This window comes from Chelonoidis abingdonii, chromosome 2, assembly GCF_003597395.2.
Source record: "Chelonoidis abingdonii isolate Lonesome George chromosome 2, CheloAbing_2.0, whole genome shotgun sequence".
Classification (NCBI taxonomy): Eukaryota; Metazoa; Chordata; order Testudines; family Testudinidae; genus Chelonoidis; species Chelonoidis abingdonii.
Window position 1 is genome coordinate 38,667,678 of NC_133770.1, and position 22,354 is coordinate 38,690,031.

A 22,354-nucleotide genomic window follows, 5' to 3' on the forward strand; every position below is an offset into this window, starting at 1 on the left:
TCTACACATAAAATGCTGTGCTTCTGTTGAAGACACTACCTACGCCAATGAGAGAGGTTCTCCAGTCAGCGTACGTACCCCACCTCCCTGAGAGACAGGAGCTAGGTCAAAAGGCAAATTCACCCATCAACCTAATGCTGTTTACACCAGGGTTTAGGGTGGTTTAACTGTATGGTTCAGGAGTGTGGATGTTTTACAGACCTGACCTAATTTCCTAGTGTAGACTAGGCCTTAGATTCCAGCCAGATAGAGCCTGAGAGTGGCCTGGCAAATCAGGAAAGGCCTCAGCAGGAAGGTCTGGGAGGACGAAGAGATGATACTAGTCAGTATCCCCAGTGTTCTTGGGGAACCAGGGTGCAGTATCTAGTCTCTCTCTCACACACACACTCTCGCTCTCGCTCTCGCGCTCTCTCTCTCTCTCTGCCCCCAGCCTCTGTTTAAACCAAAACCCATCAGATGAAAAAGCTTGCAGAGAGCAGTGAAGGGCATTGGGAGTTACACCCAGACCCCTCCTGACAAGGGTGACGAGATTAAGACATCTCCATTAGCATACAGAATGGAGAGCAGAGACAACTCCCCTAGCCTCATCTACATGAAAGATGGGACAGGGAGACATCTCAATTTACGTACAGAATGGAGAACAGAGAACCGCACTGAACTCTAGGACCAGAAAAAGAAGGGAAGCACGGCAACATGGGAATCTCTTCTCCAGATGCTAATGAACCTACACCTGCACACACCCAGCTCAGCAGTTATCAGACCAATTCTAGTAATAAATCCTTAATTGATAACCAAATACTGAAGCAGCCTAGTTGCACTGTGAGCTCCCTGGAAGAAAACAACACCCATAGCCAAGCTCCTATTATCTAGCCTAAAGAAAACCCTGGAGTCATCAGCTTACCTATAAACAAATCTAGTGTTCTCCCTTGAACCATTGTATTTTCTCTACAAAAATCCCTACTCACCCTCTAGTCAGGGTTCTGATGCTTAGATCAAAACTATGCATCAGTTGCACTGGGACTCCATATTCTCCTGACTGATCGAGCTGAGGACTCTGGCTGTCTCCTGCCCTCAGGACCCTCAGCTACCACCATCACCTGGGAACCCTGACCAGTTCAAGCTTCAGGGAGCGGCGAGATCCCCTTCTCTTTCTCTTTGTTTTCCTTTCTACCTTAGGTATTAACCTTTAATAATATATGTTATGTTGGTTTAGCCCTCCTTGTGTAGTTATCACTATTATTCAAGAAATAACTTTTATGGTTAAGCTGGTTGCTTCTCTCTCTCGCTGAGCTTTACTCTTTTGTGTTTTTAGCTTCCCCATTCACTCTACAGCAACGCTTCTTTTACCCAAGCTAAAGATCTCTACAGTGCCCAAAATACTGTGGGATTTGCCCATCAAGTAGGTTACTGCCAGTACAATTGTGATGTGAGAGTGGGAATAGGGTTCTGCTGAATCTGGGACACATAAGGTTAACAGCTTGAAAGTGCAGCTTGACCCAGTCCATGGAGCCCAAGGGCATATATGGAGAGGCAGCTTGAAAGTGCTGCTTGATCCAGCCCAGTGAGTCCAAGGACAAATAAAGGGTCAGCTTGACAGTGCTGATTGACCTGGTCCACTCAGACTTGCTCTATTTGTGTGTGTGTGTGTGTGTGTGTGTGTTCATCTGGTCCTGGGGTTGGAGAAACCCAACCCTAGGAACCATAGGTCCTGCTGGATAGTTCCACTGGGTGGGGACTTGCAGAAGGAAAAAGTAGAGCTCCATATGAAAATACCAATGACAGAAGCAGTACATTGATAGAATTACAGAACCCACCACTCCCTCCCGAAGAGTAACACGAATAAATGAGCATACTCCAAGGTAACGGGCAAATCTAGTAACACAGAAACCTTTGTTTGGCAGAGCTTTGGATGGACTTTGGGAATTTTGAGATTTATTTATATTAATAAACCCAGCCCCCAAAAGGAGTATTTTTGACCAAGAAATTGCTTGGATGAAGTTTTATTTGAACAGTCCAAGAAGGGAACCTGAGGCAGGCTGCCTGTAGAGTGACCCCAGCCCATGAAGGGACACATGGAAGGTTTCTGGCCTATTTACAAATATCAGTATTATCACAATGGATTTTTAAATAATTGAAAGCTGCATTCCTTGCAGGAGATCAAGATCCCTGTGGGTATCTGAGTCCTGCTTGTGGCCATTTCTCCCTCCTGCATCTCAAAGGTTATGCAGACACGCCAAACAAAAGGGTGTAAGTTTAGGCAGAGAAGGCTCATTCACATCTAAAATCCAAGAACTTCAATATTTATTATAAAAATAAACAGAAAACTAAATATGGTTGGTGAAAACAGGAGAAATAGGTCAATTATAGTTTCCTCTAGCTGATCCGTAATTTGTGAGTTGTCGTATCACACAAAAATCTACTAGTAAAGTGCAATATATTTGGCAACCTGATTCAGCTTGCCACAAGCAGTTATGAAATAACAATTTCATCAAAATAAGCTACAGCATTTTATCACACAAGCCTTAAGGACGGCAGCATGGTCCTGGTCACCATGATGATGTACCATAGGGAGATTTAGCCCTTATTTTGTTCTTTTGTCCCCTAATGTTGTCTGCGTGGGGCTGTACCTGCTCATTGTGAATGAGGACACTATCATTAGGGCTGGGTTGCCAGGACAGCTATAGCTGGCCCTCCATGTCGGTATATGAAGTCTTGGGGGGAATGAGTGTGGCTCCAGTGCCCTCTTTATAGGGTGTCAACATTCATTTCAAAGCCTCTGCAGGTCTTTACAGCTTGTAGCCTGCATTCCTAGTGTCTCTGCCTGGGATTTCACACACTGTGTTTTCCTTTCTTCTCTGAAGGGTGGTGATGTTGCCTCCCCATATTTCAGATGCTTGGCATCTCTTCAATTATGTGTTTATAATTGGCTAGGTCTAAATAACTGTCACCTGACAGTAATGTATCTGGAGGCATATTTTTGGGTGATGAATCTCTGGTACTGCCAGCTCTTTCTCACTATCAATAGCTAATGAGTTAATTAATTAATGCATCTACAGTACTTTGAAGTGGTATATAAGTAGAGATGGGTCTGAGCCACAAAATTTGGAAAGATCAGGGTGGTTCAGATCCAGGATTTCCATTAAGCCGTATTAAAGAAAGCGGGTACAGCCACAAAATTCAGGTCTAGATCCAGCTCAGAGTCTGCCACTCCATCAAAGCTCAGGGGTGTTTGGATCTGGGGTTCTACTCCATCCCCATTATAATCAGAAATCATGAAAATTAGAGCTGGATCTGAAATGTCCACAAAGCTCAGCAGGGTTCAGGTCCAGAGTGATGGTTTGGCCTGGTAAAGTGATTCCAGAGGATTCAGTCCCCAATACCATGTCTCTGAGGCATTTGTGTACCATGGCCCCTCTCCAGAGGTCAAAGTACAGCATCTTAAGCATGCTTATTGCACTGGGAGTTCAAGGTTTATGAATTTCCTTCCTAGTGTTCTTGCTTCATGTGTGGCATAAGCATCCCAGGTAATGATCTCATCTTAGGCTTTGGACTGCTCTCCTCCCTCTCAGTTGGTCAGATTTAGGAGACTGTTCACTCAATTGTAAAGAGTGATGTCAAGGACATGTTTTCCATTGCCGCCTGAATGGATAGATTACAGGGTGGACCTTTGAGTGATTAAGCCAGAGGCCTCAAGGAAACAGACTCTGTAGAGTTTTATACCCGGCTTCTTTTCTCATCAAGGGAAATGCAGGCATCTTCTTCAAGTAATGTGAAATTCAACTAGAGTTAACGATCAGCCTTGACTGGCATGAATTCCTTCCTTCCACCCTGGGGATCCATAACTTACATCTTGTAAGAGATAATTCAGACTTCTCAGATGGCCTATATTTTCCAGATGCAACTGTAGTTATAAAATGCAAATCTAACAGTTTCCTACAGCCTTCTAGTTATTTTCTGTCACGTCAGGCCATTCTTTCTTCTTCAGAATAGTTTCTGAACTCAGTGGGAGCCGCAGGTGTTCAGCCTCTTTGGCAGTCAGGCCACTGGTATATCTAGGTGGATTTTAAATATTTAATTTCATATTCAGGTGGATTTACGTGCCTAACTTCAGGCACCCAGGGCTGAACATTTTTGGCCAAAGTGCCAATGCCCCAGGAAGCTTTCTACCAGTGAAGATGTGAACTGCAGGGTGCAGTGTTCCTTGTGTAATGGTTAAGTGGCATTGCTAACACCTAACCCATAGCAGTTTCCCAGCTTTGTGTTAGGTATAACACGTTTAGCTATTGCGGGGAAACCAGAACTTTGAACTCATCCAATCTTTGCTAGTTAAAATAGGAGGAAATTATTTCAAGCTGGTTTAAAAATGTAAGTTTTGGTATCCCTTTGACAGCTGCACAAATATTCTGCAACTGATTTTTGGATCTTGAATATTTTAAACACCATATTGTTTTCAGAGGAAGTTTCTCAGCTGACTGTAAGTACAAGGCATGCTGGACATTCTGTACTGTGTGCTATAAAAGTCAGCTTTTTCAATCATACTGTGGTAGGCTGAACACCCTATCACTAAATGCCCAGGTGAAAGTATGTACAGAAGCAATGCTGTTGCTGCAACTCCCTCTCCCTAGCTGCTGAGGGGAAAGGAGGTCTTTGATACAGGCCATAGAGCTGCCAAATCTGACAGCTGAAGGAAGCCTGACTCTCAAAGCCAAATATTTTGCTTTTTCTGTGTATACTCTTTATCTTGTTTTACTTATCAGCAATAATAAACTACCATCCTTCAAGGACTAAATATTGACTTTTAGGGCTCTTTTAACCCAAAGACACTCACCTTCTGTCCCAAAGTTCCTGGCCCAAACCATTAACCTCTTCGCCCAACACACACACTCACATTTTTTGCAATGAGATCTGTTGTACATTGGAGCTACATTCACTAGTTTTTTCCTTTAGGAAAGCTGTATGATCCTGAATCCTGTGAAATGTTCTAGCTATGATTTGTACAACTTATCAACCATTACACGCAAAATAAAAAAAAATTTTTTAAAAGGTTAAGGTTGCAAAGTTAAGCTCTCAAAAGTTAAGGGATACTAAAATTAAAATTGCCTGTGTAACTTCCCTAGGTTTTTAAATAAACAAACTGAAAAAATAGAAAATCCATCATGTGGAGTCATAATGATGTCCACAGGGTTCATCAGCAGGGTTGGAACCTTTAGCTCCATCACACAGACCTCTGCCACTTCAGCTAATGCAGTAACTGGCACCAATAATAGATTGTTCTCTTTGTGGACCAATTACCAGATGGGGATGAGACATATGCTTTTCCCCAGTGGGTTTCACAACTATTTGCTGATAGGAGAGGAATGGTGAGACTCACTCTTGGGCTTCATTCCAAATTCTGGAAGGGCGAGTGGTCTAGTGGCTACAGAGCCTTCTTGCCATCATTCTTGCCCAGTCCTGTATCTTACTGAACATCTGGCTGCTTGTCCAGTCTCCCTCATCCCAGTTTCTCCCCAAATCCTTGTTCCGGTTTTTACCCTAGCTAGTACCAGTCCACCTTTCCAGCCTCCTCATCCCTTTCCCAATCTCCTAGCTCAGCTAGTCCCAGCCTCCCCTTTGGACTCCAATCCGAGTTCCAGTGTTCCCCACCACCACACTGGCACCCAGTCCCTATGCCCAGATAGTCCCAGTCTACTCCCTGCACTGCAGCCATCACCATCATTATCACCCCTTCGCCATACCCAGTCTGGCCCTTAGCCACTTTAGAGTCTATTCAGGCATCATTGCCCTCTACACTCTCTGGGTGCCAGCCAGGAGAGCACTGAAAGCACATGAGAGAGAGTCTCTCATCTCTTAAATCTAGTACCCAGTGCCAGAGGCCCCTGGCAACCAGGAAGAGCAACCAGGTAAAGTCCTGCTCGGACCTTTCAGCCTTGGGCTGACTGATGTCCACTGCAAATGGAATCTTTGGAGAATTTATCTGCCAAACACTAACATGTTACAAGAGCACCAGAACCTTGATAGGAGTGTGTGTGGGGGGCATCCTCTTTGTGGCCAAGCCCCTGTTCCTCCTCTTCCCCTGAGGCCACACCCCTTCTCTACCCACAAGGCCCTGCCCCCTAGCCAGGCCAGAAGCCGGAGCCAGGCCATGGTAAAAGCCACCCAGGGAGCCTAGGCTGCTGTGGGGATCCCCGGACCCTTCACTGCCCTGGGCGGCACTCCCTGGGGGGCTGCTCTAAGGCCCCCTGACCTCCCTGCCCAGGGCAGATGGAGGGTTCAGGGCTCACCATAGTGGCCTGGGCTCCCTGGGCATCTCTTACCACAGCCTCGCTCTGGGTTCCGGCCTGGGTTCCGGGTGGGACCACAGGAGGAAGAGGAGGAGTAGGGGCAGGACCATGGAGAGGCTCACCTCAGCCCTGCACTGGCATAGACCTCCCATTTTTAAAAGTGGGAGGGGGCATGACCCTTTTGTCCCCTCAGTTCTGGTGCCCATGACATGTTACTACTGAGTGTGTGCAGTCTGAGATTTTTCAAATGCTTATAACTGGGCCCTTTTTGGACAGATTTTCAAAGGGATGGCAAAAGGCACATCCCTAACAAAAAGCCAATTCTTCCCCCACTCTCCGCCAGTTGAATTTCAAGCCATTGCTCCAAAGCATGGAGATGCTAAAACTTCTCAAGGGAATAGTTGTAATTTTGTTTGTTTAATTGGGCAAAAACTACATATCCCCCCCTCTCCCCAAGTCTCATTCTTGGAAATGGCTGAACAATTTTGGCTGAAACTTAAAAAAAACCAAGCCCAAAATTCAGCCTAAGACAGATGCCCACCATGGAAAATTTCATCCTGAACAATTATAGTTAGGAAAATCTACAAGCAGCTGAAAGAAGCTCTTACAATTGAAAATGCTGAGCAACCTTAACTAGAATAAGAGATATTTTCCAAACCTAGCTGCTAGTTTGTCAGTTGATAATGGGCTCTGTAAATAATTCAATAAGAATTTGATTGTATCTAGTATTCCCTGGCTTCATCCAGTGCTGTTGTAACCCACTGTTCAGTGTGTTACAGTCCCCCTCTTTGACAATCTGCAGGAAATATGAATTGTTGTAGTCCCCAACTACAGAGCCCTGACTGTTTACCTCAAGTTGTAGCAACTGATCAGATACTTCTAGCCGTGGTGGTCCCGGTTCAATATCCAGTTTGTTGGCCAGGAGGTTAGCCACCATGCAGTCACTTTGAAATCATGGTTCCAAAGGGATCTTTGTCACTACCCCGCCCCATCTCCTTACAGTTGCCATATTCAATGTGTTTTGTCCCAGGACAGACTTCAGGGCCACTCCCAAAGATTTTTTTTTTGTTTGCTATGAATTTGAAAAGCTCACTGGGACCTCCTAGGCAATTGTCAAATGGGCTCATGCCATGTGAAATTAGGCTTGGAGAGCTTTAGAAATAGCCACTTTGATTCAATTCAGTTCATGGAAATGAATCCAAAACTGCAGCCAATATTTTGCAGCTTGTGCAGGATTCTATGAAGGCCTGTGCTTTGTCTTCTGGAGGGTCTATGACACTGTTAGTATATGTGTGGTGTGTTGTCATTTGGGGGGTGGAGAAGAATTTTGTTTAAAAAATGAATTTGTTCCAGCCACAGCACCTTATTGCTTGGCTGATGCATTACAAATTATCAGTTCACACCTCAAATGAAGCAATCATATTGTAACATATTAGTATGTAGCCTGGTTGGATACAAGGGTGCTGACAGTATCCTCCTGCCTGCCAGACACTGGTATGTTGTGTTGCTGTGCATTGCTAAAGAACTGTATTTCGGCACAGAGGAGGATGCATTTCAGCAGTGGGTGAAGCGACACCTAAGCACAGTTGGCACTATCCCCAGTAGAGCAGTTAAAGTTTATAACACTTTTGGATGCAAGAAACTGTGTAAACACATTACTATATACCAGGAGGGATGACTCAGTGACCACAGGTTCAAATCTAGGCAGCAGTAACTGAGACCTTTTTGAGATAAATTGATCATGCTGGGATCTATCAGAAGAACCCTTAAATTCTGAGGCCATCTCCCTGATCCATTTGGATGTTAAAGATTCCATGTCACTTTTCATAAGCACAAGCCTTTGCCTTAGTGTCCTTAGCCAAATCTTCTCAGGCTGGCCTCCATCGCAGAGGTGGCTGCACCTTGGGGCTCCTAGATTCATTGACAGCCAAATTCTTTTCACAGATGTTACGCAGGAGAATCAAATCTTCCTCCTCAACCTGGAACCAAGAAGCAGAGCAGCCACACAGTCGCTTTGCAGTTGCTAGTGCAGTGTCTAGGCTACAGTAGCAGTGGCAGACCATTATGAGCCCCCTAATCAGGGTTTCGGACACTGATTCTGCATAGCTCAGGACCCACCTGCTTTCCCCCAGACCTCTCACACGGCTATGGAGAGAGGTGCCCTGGCTCACAGGGGTGTGTGAACTCTCCCTGTATAACCTTTCCATTCCATGTTCCCCTCTGCAATACAACCATGACCATTCCACTGTTTTTTAGCCTTAGCTGCCCATGTAAACAGGAGTGTGTGTGTGTGTGTGTAAGGTGTGAGGAGTTGGGCAGGACTTGCCTCACAGTTTGTAAAGTACTTTGGGCTGACGGACACTATGGGCTGGATTCTGTCCCTCTCACTCACATCAAATAGCACCTTACTCCATGAGTTAGTACATGACTTCAATGGGACTGTCTGGGGAGGAAAATCCTCTTTAGTCTAAGTAAAGGAAGCAATAGCTTATATTAAAATATGTCCAGATTCTATATAGCTTGGGTTGGGTCAGCCCTGATGGCTGGAGGGGATGTGTGTGCAACTATAGAGAGTGACCACTAAGTATAAAATAGTTTTAGGCATGATGGAAAAAACCTAAGTAGAGGAAAGAACTGAATTTTATAGATTTATTTGATATATTGGAGGCAGACAGAACATTTCATCCAAAATTTCAGCTTTCTTCAGTGTTCTCCTCTGATTTAAATACCTTTGTCTCACATCTGCCTTGCTGGTCTGTTTTCTGGGGAAAAAGATATTGCTTGTAAATGACAATGTAAAATGAAGTAAGGAAGGGAATATGGATGGATTTAGATATGTGATACTAACACTGTACTCTTATCAGACTATGGCATCTTCAAAAGCAAAGGGAAAACTGTGTTTATAACTGATTTGCTGTCATTTGCCTCTTTATAAAATACAGAAACAGAACATACAAAAGTGGCCTCAAAAAGCCAAACAAGCCCTCTGAACAAGTTCTTTGGCTCCATCTTGTGAGTTACCCTGGAATTACCACATCACTCACCATTTCCTTTTTCCAACACTTGTGCTGTGGCATACAGGCTGCACAAGGCTGTCTCATTCCACTGCTCTGCTGTTATTTTAAATAGCATGCCAATGCTTTCCCAGTATGCCTGGTTCTTCACTGGGGGAAGCCTGACACAGCCCTTCCAGAGCCTGGTCCTTGTTCTGCGTAGCACTAGGTGTGTATTCTGGAACAGCAGGGAGTCTTGGTTGGTCTCCATGGGAATACTGTTTTGAAGAGTTTGTCTGAAAGGAATGACATGACTTATATGGTGTCTGGCAGTTCTGACTAACTAATTGCTGAATTAGCAAACAATCTGGGGTGCAGCAACTGGTGGAAGCCTTTGGGAAGACGAATGCATGAACGGAGATCTTCGAATCTGGTGGGGTGCATACAGCGAGACCTGCTACACAGAGCTGAGTTTGATTTTTAACAAGTTATATATGTTAAAGGGAACTAATTTGCTTTCACTGTTTAAGAGCTTGATCTTGTAATTTTTATTCAGATCTGTGGTCTTTACTCACACGAATAATCCCACTGACTTTACTGGGACAGTCCTTGTGAGTAAGGATAGCAGGTGCAGGTTCTAAAGCCTTCTCTACACAGGACAGTTTTTTGAGTAATAGTTTTGGGATATGCTGCCTGCCCTCCACACACAAAAGTTCATTTTTGGAGTGTCTGGCCTGCATTAATCAACACACTGTCAAAGCGAAACAACTTTATTCTGGAATGAGTATTTTCAAGTTAAGATTTGTGTGGATGCATCTACATTTCATTTTAACTATTCTGCTTCTTTGCAGTGTTGTTGTAGCAGGGTTGGTCCCAGGATCTGAGAGAGATAAGTGGGGGTGAGGTAATATCTTTTATTGGACCAATTTCTGTTCATGAAAGAGACACGCTTTTGAGCTTACACAGAGCTTTTCAGGTCTGGCAAGATACTCAGAGGGTCACAGCTAAATACAAGGTGGAACAGATTCTTTAGCATAAGGAGTTAACACACATTGGAAGAGACCATTCAAGATGAAGAGAGCAATTGTCTTTTGAAAGTGTTGTGTAGATTTCCTTTGAGAGATCACATATGGAGTGATTGTTTCGAGAAAAAAGTGTCCATTCATGGATGATAGGATGTTTTTGTCTTTTATCATTTTTCTGTGTTCATTCAAGAGCATTGTGATTGTAAAGTTTCACCCACAGAGTTGTTATTGAGGTATTTAGTGCACTGGATGAGGTACACCACATGTTATGATAGGCATGTGTAGAACCCTGGATCTTGAAAGGTGTGTTGCGGGCACGGGGTGTGTGTGGAACGTTGTAGCTGTGGAGCTGTGTCTGCAGGTTTTGCATCTGTTGTTCTGGTAGGGTCTCGTGCTGCTTTGAGTTGGTGTGTCTTGGTCTGTGAGAAACTTTCTTCTTCTGATGAGCTTGGAGAGGTTGGGGGGTTGTCTGAAGACCAGAAGTGGGAGTTCAGGAAAGATTTCTTTTAGGATGTGGTCCCCATCAAATATGTGCTGTAACTATTTGATGATGATATCTTATAGGGGTTCTAGTGTGGACTGGTAGGTGACAACTAAGGGTGTGTAGTTGGTAGGGTTGTTGTTTTTTTTTCCGTGTTGAAACAGGTTCTCTCAGGGTATTTGGGTTGCTCATTCCATGATGCAATCTACTTCTCTGGTGGAGAGTACTTGTTTGGTGAAGGTGGTTTTAAGCGTGTTATGGTGTATATCCCAGACTTTCTCCTCAGAGCGTATTTTGTGTTATCTGAGTGCCTGCCTGTAGATAACAGATTTCTTGGTTTGTCTGGGCTGGATACTGGATCTGTAAAGGTAGGTGTGGTGATCCCTGGGTTCCTTGTATATAGTTGTTTGTAGGGTTCCATTGTTGAAACCGATTGTGGTATTCAGGAATTTGATGCTGGTGTGGGAGAGCCCGAGAGAGAGTTTGACTGAGGGATGATGGTTGCTAAAGTTGTGGTGGAAATTGATGAAGGAGTTCAGGTCATCTGTCCAGAGTATGAAGAGATCACTAATGAATCTCAGGTATATCACTGCTTCTGGCATTCCTCTTGCTGCTGTCCCACACTGCATAGCTTCACATCTGTGGCAGCCTGTCTCTGTACCTATGTGTTCTCTACTGCTGTGGAGTCATCTTGACTGGTTGACATCTTCCTGTTTAAATACTGGCATGCAGCCAGGTGAACCTCTTTGTGATTCCAGCCTGTGGCTGGTTCACACACCTGGAGCCACAAACCCATCTCCTTCAGCAGAAAGATGGAGAATCCCCTTCCACTCGAAGGTGCAATACACTTAAACAGACTCAGAATAGGCTGTGGTTTTCCTTTCTCAGCAATCCTATCGTAAGCAGCCAATGAAGAAAACAGGTTTGGGTTAGCTTTGAAGGCCTCTCCTTGAAATACGGAGAGAGAAATAACTTTGGTTCTTCAAGTTGCTCTCAAGGGTACAATAAAGAAAACATCTCTTATCACTGTGATAAATAACTCCCTGAAGGAGGCACTATTGCTAATATCACTGAAATGGACTCTGAAATCAGTTTTCATTTGCTTTATTATTCTTGCTGATGGAAAAAGAAAGCCAGCTTAGTGTTTTCCAATTGCTGTGCTGCCTTCTCAGTTGTTTGCTGCGTTCTGGCTCCATACCAGTCCTGATGATGGATTTTCCTTAGTCTGCAATATTCTTCCCTTTAGTCATTCTTAGCTTGATGAATCAAGCTCTTACCAGCTAGCTAGGTAAGATAATGAAATACCAAGTTGCACAGTGAATGATTTCCTGTGAATAGAATGAAAAGGGTACTTAGTTCTGTATCCTACACAGTTCACCTCATGCGCCAGTCTTCTGAACCTGGCACCTGTATACTCTGCTGCCATATTCCAAATCACACAGGCTGCTTTGGCTTTGGGCAGCATGCAAATGAGAGATCTAAAATTCATACTGCCTTTGAACCTGTACTTAATAGCAATGAAGATAATCAGAGCTGAGAGCCAGCTGTAGTGAGTTTAGATGACAAATGAGGATTCAGATATAAGACTGATAGCAATTAGACTGCCACCTGCTATTGCTCTAATCTCCACCCTGAAGTTCAATTGTTAGCTGAGGTTGTTGGCAAATGAATGCATAAGGACTATCTTTAAGGACTTGAGATACTAGGATTTCATCCCAGTGACTGTAAGTAGGGCTGTATCAATTTTATTTTCAACTTCCTACTGCAAATTTTTGTCCTGCTTTTTTGAACAATTTTGCCCTGAAGTTTATGAGAATTCTTTAGCCTTGAGACTTCAGGCCATTTTTTTTAAATACAGATGATTTTTCTTTGGTCTGGGCCACCTGTTTCCATCTTGGCTTCCTGATGACCTTCTGCTATCAAGTGGTCTGCATGCATTTTCTTTTTGTTTCATTTTCATCCGGTTCCTATTTCAAGGCCCAATCCTCCAATCCTTTACTCACATGCCTAGTCCCACTGCAGTCAGTGGTATAATACACATGGATAAATGCTACTCGCACAGGTTAGCAGGGTCAAGTCTCAAGTTTTCTTCTGGATGGCTGTATTTCCCCCCCCCCCCCACATCACAGTTCATCAGAAAAGGTATGAAGAGAAATGGTGTCAGGTTAACAGGGTCTAGCAATGAGATGCTTGACAACAGGTGCCTCAAAGGGAATACAGTTGGATGAAACTTGGTAATTTTGTTGAAGAAAGGCCATAACATTTGTTTAAGGGACATAGGAGAGAGACTGAAGTTTGTTTAAGGGACTAGAATTGTCTATTGGCCTGTCCCTGAGAGGTGAGGCTTGCTCTGGTTCCACTGAGGTCAAAAGAACTGCTTTCATTTACTCCAATGAGTGTCGGAGCTGGCCCACGTTGAGTACCTGCAACTTTCTTTGAAGCTGCAGAGAATTGCATCCATAAGGAACAGGCTCTATATATGACATTAGGTGGGGAAAGGACCTTTACTGTGGGGTTTTGAAAGGGATAAGATCCAAGCTCATACCAGAAAACTAATTACAACATTACCTAGGGAGAAGCTACTGTTTCTGCAATATGTCACTGGAAGTCTGAAAGCCTAGAGGACATTGAAGAGCTGTCTTGTGTTTGGTCTTGTCTTATGGGATGAATTAACTGCCAGGTTATTCTGAAATGTTAAATAAGATTTTTAAAAGGGCATTTTCAGATTACCTTAAATAACCAGTGTCCATTTTGAAACCAAACAACATGCTAACCACGAATATTGCTTTTTCCTTTGTTTTGTATTGTTTTGGTTGATATTTTTTCAGTACTTGTCTTTTTTCTTTCAGTAAACAAAGGGCCTCTCATTTGGGGGACAACATTAAGCGAAGGAACAAAATTGCAGCATTAGTAAATGCTAGCATTTAGGCATCTAACTACTGGATTGCACCTGCAAAACAGAAGTCCCATTTTAAAATATTGGCCCAAGATATCTATTAAAAACAACAGAGAAAGGACTGGGTTATCTATCTATCATAGTCTCCCTAAAATCTACTGCATGTTATATTTGTTATTGGAAATTGGTCCTTACTGCTAGTTGAGGAAAAAGAGAATACATTGAATGAATACCAATTGCCTAGTGTTTGCCATTTATTAGAGGTGTATTCAGGGCCGACTCCAGGCACCAGCTTATCAAGCAGGTGCTTGGGTGGCCACTCTGGAGCGGGGCGGCACTTTCAGGTATTCGGCGGCAATTCGGCGGAGGGTCTCTCACTCCCGCTGGGAGCAAAGAACCTCCTGCTGAATTGCCACAGATTGCGATCGCGGCTTTTTTTTTTTTTTTTTTTTTGGCTGCTTGAGGCAGCAAAACCCCTGGAGCCGGCCCTGGGTATATTGCTTACTGTGTTCTAAAGAAAAGTGTCAGTGAACAAAACATATTTTTAATTTTTTTTTCTTGTGGACCCAAAGATGAGGATTTCCTACCCTTCTTCTCCCCACCCCCAGTTGCTCGGGCAAAGTTTCCATCCTTCAATGGAAACAAGATCAGGCCCAAAGTCATTTAAAAAATACAACAGACTCTCACTAGAAGTTTCTCAGACACTAACTATAAAATATCCCACCTTATTATGAGCTTCAGTGATACGGCGAACGCTTTGTCCTTGACAAGTTTTGTGCTCTAACAAAGCCCACAACAGAACTAGACTCTTACTTGAACACTGTGTGTATTAAAATAGCGAGAGCCAGGGAGGAGTGTTAGGCCATAATCCTTACTGGCCAATACTTTTCAGCTGTATTAGACCCAGTTGACCATAAACTGCGGAGCATGAAGTTGAAACCTTGCAACAAAGAAACCATATCGGGAAGGACATCCAGCTTTAATAGAAGAGCTAAGTGTAGGGAGCAACGTTCAGTTCTACAGCACTTTTCATCCAGGGACATCAAACACTTCACAAACATCAACTACTTAAGCCTCACAACAATGCTTATGAGGTAGGAATATAGGCTGTTCCTTTCACACACCACTTAGCAGAACACTGAAGTGTTTTGACAGTGGACAGCAACAGTGCACAACAGTTCAGGATGCAAAATAAAGATCATCATATCTAACTGAAACAACAAGACAAGGCAGAAGTTTGGCATCTGGAAACTGGCCTGCCCACTGTTACCCTCACAAAAAGAGCCCTGGATCTTTAACGCCAAGTGGTCAGGCCCTCCGTTTTATGTCTTAGCAATAAAACTGGAAAGGTGAAAGCAGGGGCAGAACCAATCTTTTAACAGACAACTATGGGAGAAGACAAATTTGTAAACTGAAAGAGGAACAAAGGGAAAACATTTACCCCCTGCTCTTAATAGAGGCTCATTTATTAAAATAAGGCAAGGGATCCAAGGTCATAGAAAGTTACATGTGATCAATTTTTGGAAAATCCCCTTGTTAGGGTCCTACAGAGCAAACCCATAGTCAGAGACTCTTTGGAATATTGCCAGAGCGAAGTGTCATGGAGGCCCCATTCTCCTTCTTTGGGGCCCACGTAAACTCATGCACACCCTGCTAGACATATTGCACATGAAAAGGGTTGAATGACCTTTGCTAATAATGGGCCCCAAGCATGAATATCCGAATGCATTCAGGAGAGGCCCAGGACTAAGATTTTATGTAAAGCCTAAAACATGGAATGAAATTCTTCCGGATTGGGATGAGGGTCATTGCAGGGGCAGTGGGTGTGTAAGGGTTCCCTCTGCACCTGGTGTACTGATTAACAGAGAGCATCATAGATAGCATGGTCAAGCCCATAATCTTCCCATCAAACACCTGCTTCTAGCTCAACTTAGTTTAGTAAAGGGCCTGTTCCCTCAGTAATCCAGGAAAATATATGCTCCTGCTACAGCTCTAGTGTCATAAATGTCCCCAAGAGTCTCTGTCACATCAGTGTAAATAGACCTCAACTCCTTTACTTCCCTGGTTCATTCTGATCCCTGTCTCCCATCTTCCTAGATGTTTTCCATGTGCCAGCTCTTGGCTGCACAATAACTTCCCAATACTGAAAGCTTCATTCCAAGTCCCCTTCTGGAGAGAAAGTTCTGTCTCCCATTTCCCTCTCTGATTCTGTCCCTCGCCTCAGGACTTGCTTGGGCCTGTTTTCTGCAATGCAGACAAAATGTTTTGCCACCCCTTCCCAGCCCTTCCAACCTAGTAGTGATTCCTGTCCCAGTCTTCCAGAGAAAGAAAGATGTACTGACTCTTACCTACACCTCACACTAGGTTAATGGGAGTGACCAGCACAGGCTGTTTCTAGTGAGAGATGGGATACTCGTGTCCCTGAAAACCAGGAATATTCCTGTTTTCAGGGGCTATGCCTCTCTGTTTTACAATAAACAGCATTTGTTGCAAGGTTTCACCGTCGTGCTCCTTGTTTTGTAAAGCCCAGCTGACTGGGTGCTTGAAGGAACTAGTAAAACTGACAGCCAGCTGGCTGAGCATAGCTGCACCTCACAGATCGACCCCTGGTCTGCTATCCTGCCACCCTGCCTTCTATGAAGCCTGGAGCTCCTGACACAGTCAGATCCATAAAAAGAACAGGAGTACTTGTGGTATCTAAGGGCCAGCATTACTGCAGGTGACGAGCCTTCTAGGCAACCCAGCTGCACAACCAGTATATGCAGCAGCTACTGATGCAGACTGAGGTGGGCATCCCTGCAGCTGCTCCCCTCCCCGGCACCACACCTAGGGTACTGGAGATGGGGGAGCTCAGAGGTGCAAGGGGTGAAATAATGGTCTCTGAATGGATGTGAGCAAGGAATGAATACATTTGGCACAGAGCGAGGGAGAAGATGGCAAAGGAGGAGAGAGGAGACGGAAAAGGAGAAGGCAGCTCATGGTTTGAGTGACTCTTCTCTACCTGTACATGTCTCATGTCCCAAACTTGCTGTGTGACCTTGGGCAAGTCACTGCCTCCGAGTGGTGATCTGAGCCTTAATTCATTAGGACCATAGTCATTATTCTATCTCATCATATGTGTAAAGTAAGAGGCGGCACAATCACAGGAACACTTCAGTGCCCCAGACTTGAGCCATTTCAAAACAATACCAGGTACAAATAAAAGGATTCACTCCTCAGTTGCAGTTAGAAGACCTTCCATTGGCAACAACTGCAGGCAGAACCCAGGAAACAGAAAGTTGCTACAGCTCGATTGCCAGCTAAGGATTCTCTGCAACTCTGGCCCCCAGGAATAAGTTATCAAAGTGCACAGACTAGGTGCTTGATGGCAGGACTCTCACCTCCTGCAAGGGAGGCCCACAGCTGATACTGAAGTTTGATGACAGGCAAATGTAAACATGCTTAGGGGCACAAGCTGAGCGCTCACAGCATAGCTCACAAACTGCCATGAGCAAAAGTGAGATGTTTTTACCATCTTGCACCATGTCACACACAGCCACTTCCAGAACTGAATCCTGGCCTAAGTATGGCAAAGCCTACCTTAGGGTCCTCCTGGCTGGGGCCAAGAGCTGCATTGCTGCAGGATGACTCTCACCTCGGTCTTTACCACACCTCACAGTTCCACACTGCAAAAAAGAAAATAATATTCAAAATAATAGTTAGATACATAGAAAAATCAAAACTAAAGGTCAGTATTCGCAAGCCTCGCTCTGACTTTTCTGTTTCAATCCCATTTGCGGCCGCGCTGCCTAAAAATCCTTGGGCATGTTCAAATGCCACTAATGTTCTCTGCTTTGGCAATGTGTTGTACCGGAGTGTCGTGTCCTGTACGGAGGGTCATGCCAAGGAAAGTGAAATTTGCTGCAAGTGTTTCATACTTTTCAAAAAAATCTCACTTTTTCTCTCTTGCTCTTATCTGTGGGCAGGTAAAACAAACAGTGCAGGCTGCAGGAGAAAAGCAGCACTGCTCTTCTGTGGATGTGTGGCCATAGCAATACATAAGGACTCCTTCAGGCTTTCCAGTAGTGAGGACAGTGTAGTTACTCGTAAAACGGGAGCACCCAGTGCTTGTCTCCTTGCTCTCTCCTATTCTTGAGCAAAATCAGCAGTGCCTCCCAAGAAAAGGAAATCACATCTAGTGAGTCACTTTGCACAATCTCCTTCTAAAGCTGCCTTGGAACATAAGGAAGGGTGGTTCATTTTGAATGGTGTGGCAATGGAAAGTATTGCCAGAGATTATAGTCATTCTCTGCCAAAGCTGGGCTGTATAATTCCTCCCTATAAAGCTTGGAGGGACTCCCATGCAGCTGCCTATTTCACAACCAAGCCTGTACCTCCTTTGCTCCAAAGAACAGGACAAGTAAGTATCATTCTATGTGCACAAACATTTGGCTGAGTTTGCTTACCTTTGTTTGAATATTGTAGCTAGTAAAGTAAGTGTGTTCTAATTTTACCTTTTCTTCCTGTCATTAGAAATCATAATAAATAAGTGCAAATCAGGTGTAAGAGGGAGAGGGAGGGTCTGAGCACAAACCTAGGAGTCAGGCATGCCCGAGTTCCAATCCTGGCTCCGCTACTGGCTCCATTAGTGGCCTTGAGCAAGCCACTTAACTTCTCTGCCTCAATTTTCCCTTCAGTAAAGTGGGTAACACCTACCTGCCCTGCAGGGGTGCTGTAAATATTAATTAGTTAAGGGTTGAAAGAGCTTTGAGGTATTACTTATTTTAGCATACTAAGTGTATTATTTAAAAAGGAAAGTAAAAAGAGAATAAAATTGCTTTCTTTCAAAATCTAGGGAGAGAAAAACAATGTGCTATTGTTAAAAACAAATAACTTATGAAAAAGTAGTTTTAAAAATATTTTGTCTTCACAGGCAAATGGAGGAACATCAGGTTATGGTAAAATGGCAGAGTGTTTCCAGTTCAGCAGTGCAGCTGCCCTTTATCTGATACTCAGGAACAAAGCTGGTGCAGGTACTGTGACAACCCCCACATTGTAACACATAACACATTGCACTTCAGTAGCACCTTCCATTATTATTATTATGTATTCATATTAGAGGCTTCAATCAGGATCCAAGTCCTACTGGGCCCTGTACACATAATAGTAAAAAGATGCTCCCTGCCCTAAGGTGCTTACAGTCAAAGGGCCTTTCCTGCAAAAACATACACACATGTTTAACTGTATACACAAGTGGTTCCATTGAGACCAATAGGATCATTCACATGCAAGGAATTATGCCTGCATGTAAATCTTTACAGGGTCTAAGTCTATGATGACACACTACATGGATGCACCTAACAGATGTGGGGGAGCACAAGGTGACTATGATTGATGTAACAAGCAGCAGTCAGAGCACACCAGACAGATGTGAGATTTAAGCAGAGATCTAAAGTGAGAAGATAATGAAGTGGTTTTGCAGATTTTTAAGGGTGATCTTCCCATGCATAACATGATACCTCTGAGCTCAAGCCTGCTGAAGCCTGCTGAGTCATTCCTGAACTGGAGAGTATGATGAGTCTCCAGAGACAATTACCTGCAGGTCTTGTGACAGGCCCCCCACACCATTCAACCAGGGTTCAGCCAGTCCACAGGGGAGGACGCACCCAGGTGATCCCAAGGCAGATATATAGGTGCCTAAGGGAAACAGGCTGTAATCTGCTCACGATCTACCTGGCTGGGAGCATTCCCATTGCTAACTGTTTCAACAGACTGTCCTTGCTCCTGTTCCAGCTCTGGCTTGCTTCTGCTGTAGCCATCTCTGTTTCTGTGCTAGACAACAGTGGAGAAAGCACAAAGATGTTTGAGGAAAAATTGGGCTGATGGACAATAAAGGATGGCATTGCTGGTGGAGTAGAGGCCAATGTCTTGATAAATATGAGAGAGAGGTGGGTACGGAACTGGTTAAAGGGGAGATTACAATGGGTCATATGAAAAGGTGGAGGGAGATTACTAGTAGAGTTCCTCAGCGATTGGTCTTGACACTAGTCTAGTTAACATTTTCATTACTGACCTTGGCACAAAAAGTGGGATTGCGCTATTAAAATGTGCAGATGACACAGAGTTGGGAGATATTGCCAATATGGAGGAGGACCAAAATATCATACAAGAAGATTTGGATGACCTCAAAAACTGGTGTAATAAAAATGGGATGAAATTCAATAGTGCAAAGTGCAAGGTCATGCTTTTAGGGACTAACAGCAAAAAATTTTCCTATAAATTGGGAATGTAACAGTTGGAAGCAACAGAGGAGGAGAAAGGCCTGGGTATACTGGTCAGTCATAAAATGAGTATTAGCTACCAACATTATGTGGCAGTGAGAAAGGCTAATGCCATCCTAGGATGTATCAGGCGAGGTATTTCCAGTAGAGATAGGGAGGTGTTAGTACCGTTATACAAGACACTGGTGAGACCTCATCTGGAATACTGTGTGTAATTCTGGTCTCCCATGCTTAAGAAGGATGAATTCAAACTTCAACAGATGCAGAGAAGGGCTACTAGGATAAGCAGAAGAATGGAGAACCTACCTTACAAGAGGAGATTTAAATAGCTTGGCTAGTTTAGCCTAACCAAAGAAAGGATGAGGGGAGATATGATTCCTCTCTATAAATATATCAGAGACATAAACAGTGAGAGAGAAGTTATTTAATTTAAGGGGCAATGGTAGCACAAGAACAAATGAATATAAACTGGCCTTCAATAAGTTTAGGCTTGAAATTTGATGGTTTCTAACTATCAGAGGAGTGAAGTTCTGGAACAGCCTTCAAAAACTAACTTGTTTTAATACTGAGCTTGATTTGTTTGTGGAGGGGATGGAGTTATAAGATAGGCCATATTCCATTGTAGCCAATCTGTGACTCCTATTACTAAATAGTTCCAGTGACTGGAGATGGGACATTAGCTGGGCAGGGCTCTGAGTTTCTACAGACAATTTGTTCCCAAGTGTCTGGCTGCTGGAGGTCTTGCCCAAATGCTCAGGGTCTAACTGATTGCCATATTTGGGGTAAGGAAGGAATTTTCTACCAGATCAAATTGGCAGAGTCCCTGAGATTTTTTGCCTTCCTCTGCAGCATGGGTCACCTGCTGGTTTGAACTAGAGTGAATAGTGAATTCTTGGTAATGAAAGTCTTTAAATCAAGATTTGAGGACTTCAGTAACTCAGCCAGAGGTTAGGAGAGTACTACAGGAGTGGGATGGTGAGATTCTGTGGCCTGCTATGTGCAAGAAGTCAGACCAGATGATTATGAGGGCCCTTCTGGCCTTTAAAGGCTATGAAATTATACACAGGGTGGGGCCAAAGCTCTTAAAAATGAAGACAAGTAATTGTGTTTGATGCAGCGGAGGAAGAGCCAGTGGAAGAATACAAAGGGAGGTGATGCAGCCAAAATAAAGAGCCAGACACCTCTGAACCTCCCATCTGCAGATCTCACTGCATGCTATTTATTACCATTATTTACATCATAGTAGCTCCAGAGAGAGGCTCAGGGACCAATCATGCTAGACACTTGCACAAACATAGAGGCGGACATGGCTCTTGTCCCAAAGGGCTCACAATCCAACAAGATGAGCAGCATAAGAAGGCAAGGCAATCAAACATACCATCTTATGGTCCACACATATAGACATTAGGAGCAAGAGAAAGATGTAGGAAAGTGTAGGGCCTCCACTTAGTGGGGAAGGAGAGCTAATAAGTGATGACACCTGAGGTGTTTAATGCCTGTTATGCCTCAATCATCACTAAAAAAGGTTAATGGTGACCAGATACTCAACACCGTTAATACTAACAACAAGGGGGAAGGAACACAAGCCAACAAAGGGAAAGAACAGGTTAAAATATTTAGGTAAATCGGTTGTATTCAAGTCAGCAGAGCCTGATGAAATTCTTCCTAGAGTACTTAAGGCACTAGCTGAAGCAAGCTGAGAACTATTAGCCGTTATCACTAAGAACTCATGGAGGCCAGGGGAGGTCCCAGCAGACTGGAGAAGGGCAAACATAGTACCTAGCTTTAAAGAGGGTAACAGAGACTGGGGGTGAACCCATTAACATTGTTTAAATACACTAAGGGCTGTTATAAAGAGGACTGCAAGCAATTGTTCTCCATGTCTGCTGATGGTAGAGCAAGCAGTAATGGGCTTACTCTGCAGCAAGGGAGATTTAGGTTAGCAAGTAGGAAAAACCTTGCAACAATAATGGTAACGAAGCTCTTGAATAGGCTTCCAAGGGGTGTTGTGGAATCCACATTGCTGGAGGTTTTTAAGAACTAGTTGGATGAACACGTTGCAGAAATGGGTCTAGGTTTACTTGATCCTGCCGTAGTGCAAGGTGCTGGACTTGATGACCATGCAAGCAAGGTCCCTTCCAGCCCTACATTTCTCTGATTCTGTGTAGTCTATAAGATGACAGCTTTGTAAATACCTTTTTTAAATATATAAACAAGAGCCTCGCAAGCTAACCTGATCCTTGTTTAAGCTTTCCCTCAGGTCATTCTGCAACACTTGTGGGTGGTCACCAGCTGTTTCTCACCTCAGTCAAACCTTTGGTTGGATACAACGGCACCTACGGTTACAGAAGAAACACTCCATCTCTGCGCAGGCAGCCTTCATTGTTTCGGCTAGTCGGCAACTTGCCAATTCACTAA

General features: G+C 43.9%; 1 protein-coding gene across 1 annotated transcript; it reads left to right on the forward strand.

The window, feature by feature from the left end:
• The first annotated feature begins 11,277 nt into the window (after positions 1-11,277).
• LOC116822082 (sperm microtubule associated protein 1-like) lies at positions 11,278-22,354 on the forward strand. Its single transcript, XM_032775695.2, has 4 exons — positions 11,278-11,361; positions 17,902-18,075; positions 18,589-18,688; positions 22,197-22,354. The coding sequence occupies exons 1-4, from the start codon at positions 11,278-11,280 to the stop codon at positions 22,352-22,354; spliced, it is 516 nt and encodes a 171-aa protein (XP_032631586.2).